Source organism: Neofelis nebulosa, chromosome 7, assembly GCF_028018385.1.
Source record: "Neofelis nebulosa isolate mNeoNeb1 chromosome 7, mNeoNeb1.pri, whole genome shotgun sequence".
In the NCBI taxonomy this organism is placed as follows: domain Eukaryota; kingdom Metazoa; phylum Chordata; class Mammalia; order Carnivora; family Felidae; genus Neofelis; species Neofelis nebulosa.
Genome location: NC_080788.1, coordinates 71,953,842 through 71,957,063, shown reverse-complemented (window position 1 = coordinate 71,957,063; position 3,222 = coordinate 71,953,842). Strand labels below are relative to the sequence as shown.

Below are 3,222 nucleotides of genomic sequence, written 5' to 3'. Positions count from 1 at the left end.
CAAACAGGGTTGTTAGAGGTGTTGTATGAGGAGGGATGGGCTAAATGTAGTAAGGAGCATTAATGAATCTACCCTGAAATTATTGTTGCACTATATGCTAACTAACTTGGATGTAAATTAAAAAATAAATAAATTAGTTAATTAAAAAAAAAGAGCTTAATAGACCCTTTTCAGGGATACTCCTGACCTTTTTATTGCTGTGATCCTGTAGACTATGAGCTATAATTAGCTACGTGGGAATAATTCATTTTCCTGCTCTTTTCCCCCTCACCTCTCCTTACTTTGCACACACTGTTCTCCAGGTGACTTCTGTAACAACTAATATCTCTCTTGGTCATAATCCACCTCACAATTTAAATTTTTTCTCATCGTAAACTGTCAGTTCCATGAGGACTCAAATGTGATTTTTCACCTTATTTGATTCATTTCCTAGCTCTGTACCTGACATATTGAAGGTATTCATTAAATGTTTTTGATAAATGAGTGAACAATAAAGAATATAATAAATATAATTGTTCTGACAAGAAACTAGATATAACTTCAACAGTTTATTTCCTCCCAGAAATCCTCAGATGACAAAGTAATTCTCACATCGTCTCTCCAGAACCAAGAAGTCTGAATGAAAAGATGTCTGTGGGCTCTTAGATCCTGACTCCATATGCTATGACCCAGGGAAGACACCCTGCTTTATAGATTCCTCAAGGAATCCAGGAATTATGGAAACACTGTTCCTCAGGATCCAATTCTTGGAAATTTTTCTAATACAGATGACATCATCATCATCATCATCATCAATAAATGTTGTATCAAGGATACCAAAGAGTACACAGTGAAAATATTTTCCTTTGCCTTGTATCTAAGACATTCCCAATCATCCTCCTTCCGAAGTTCAACCACTGTTAGATTTCATATCTACCCTTTGAAAGATATTCTATCCTTTAAACACACACGTACACATTTATGATTTTATACATAAATGACAGCTTATGTATTATACATTGTTTATTCTCTTAACAATATAACTTGTGGGTGGTTCCATCTATGTGCATCTAAAACTCCCTTATTTAAAAAATTCTATATCATTTTCCATTGCATGGGCACATCATAAGTTATCTAAATAGGTCTCCATAAATGGGCATTTGTGATTTCTAGTAATTTGGTATTACAATGCTGCAACAATAAATATTCTTTTGCATGCATATTTTCACATATGCGTGATTGATTATATGTGTAGGCTAGGTATTTAGGAGTGAGTGCATTTGCTGTTAATGGATACTGTGCATTTTAAATTTTGTTAAATTGTTTTGCAATTTGTCCTAAGTAGAAGTTGCACCAATTTACGCTTCTATCAGTAATGTATATATTTCCCCCTCCTCAGATGAAAGACTATTTGATGGCTACATATCTGAACGGCAAAAAATAATACTTTCTTATAGTTTATTATGTATTTATTTCTTTATGAGTAGAAAGAACAGCTCTTTAAAAAGATTTTTCTGTGCATTATATAGTTATGGCCAGAGCAAGTCACTCAAAATTTCCATTCCCCAGCTTCTTCATCTATAAAATGAGGGAATTGGATAATGTCTCTGAGTCTTTTCTTGCTCTCATGATTCCAGGAAAAGTAGAAACAGCCATGATGAATAAGCTCAATAATAGGATGAACAATTTTCAGAGTGGTATTAGTTACTAATTTTTTTCACCTGAAAAAATATGAAGGTAGGCCAATTACCCCCATTTTTCTTTATCAAGGTCATAACTTTTATATTCCTAGAAATTTCTGCAGGGCATGTTTCATATCTTTGTTCCTTAGACTGTAGATCACAGGATTAATGAGTGGGGTTCCTACAGAATAAAACAGAGTCACAAGTTTTTGCATCCCAGCCCCATGCTCAGATGTTGGGCTCAGATACATGACCATCACCGAACCATAGAACAGTGAAACCACGGCCAGATGGGACCCACAGGTCGAGAAAGCTTTTCTTCGTCCAGCTGCTGAAGGGACTCTAAACACAGCTCTCAGGACCAGAGTATAGGAACCCATGATGCAGAGGAAAGGAATAAATAAGAGTAAGGAACTTATAATAGTCCAAAAAAACTCCATTACTGGGACTCTGGCACAGGTGAGTGCTAATAGGGGACCTGGATCACACAGGAAGTGGTCAATGATCCTGGATCCACAGAAGGACATTTGGGAAATAACAATGATAGGTACTGGGAACCAAAGGAAACCAAGTACCCAGCAGCTGACCACAAGGTTAGTGCAGAGATGTCCAGTCATAAGAGTGGGGTAATGTAGAGGCCAGCAGATGGCAAGGTACCGATCAAATGCCATAATAGCCAAGAAGAAGCATTCTGTAGAACCCAAGGAGAAGAAAAAGTAGAACTGGAGAAAGCACCCAGAGAAGGAGATGACCTTGGTGTCAGAGAGGAAGTTGGCTAACATGTTGGGGACAGTGGAGGTGACATACCAGATCTCTAGGAAGGAGAAGTTGGCGAGCAAGATGTACATGGGGGTGTGGAGTCTCTGATCCCAGCGCACAGCACAGATGATGGACCCGTTGCCCATGAGGGTCAGGAGGTAGACAACAGAGAAGAGCACAAAGAGGAGGATCTGCCCCTCCCTGAAGCAAGGGAAGCCCAGGAGGATGAAGCCAGTGATGGTGCTGGAGGTGTTGAGAGTATTTGAGATTTTCATGTGTCTGGAAGCTGTGAAAAAACCCATAATTACTGCATGTTCCTGGAATAGCAGAGGGGCTTCATTTTCTTTGTCCAAAGAAGAAACTGAGATTTGTTTATTTATGAATTATTAAGTCAATATTTATTGAATGTTTACTGTTTGCTAGGTATTTTTCCTAGATACTGGGGATATAGCAGTGAACAAAAGAGATTAAAATCCTTATTTCATTTAGCTTATCCCAGATAGGAGATTGCAATGTAGACTGGCATTACTCTGCATAATTCTCTTTTTCTCTCCTCCTAAACTAAATATACTGGGTTAGCTCTCTTCTTCACGAATGCCTTTGTAAGAGTAGCTGAGGGGAGCGCCTGGATGGCTCAGACATTTGAGTGTCCGACTTCGGCTCAGGTCATGATCTCACCATTTGTGAGTTCAAGCCCTGCATCAGGTTCTGTGCTGACAAGAGCCTGGATTGTGTGTCTCCCTCTCTCTCTGCCCATCCCTCACTAGTTCTCTGTCTCTTTCCCTCAAAAATAAATAAAAAC

The 3,222-nt window shown here is 38.7% G+C and overlaps 1 protein-coding gene across 1 annotated transcript; it reads right to left on the bottom strand.

The window, feature by feature from the left end:
- Window positions 1-1,759: 1,759 nt before the first annotated feature.
- LOC131518203 (olfactory receptor 11G2-like) lies at window positions 1,760-2,728 on the bottom strand. Its single transcript, XM_058740796.1, has one exon. It carries the CDS (start codon window positions 2,720-2,722, stop codon window positions 1,760-1,762), a length of 963 nt encoding a protein of 320 aa, XP_058596779.1. The 5' UTR covers window positions 2,723-2,728.
- Window positions 2,729-3,222: the final 494 nt, after the last annotated feature.

Excerpts from the sequence above, each read along its gene's own strand:
- LOC131518203 (XM_058740796.1), bottom strand. The coding sequence starts at position 2,722 with ATGGGTTTTTTCACAGCTTCCAGACACATGAAAATCTCAAATACTCTC.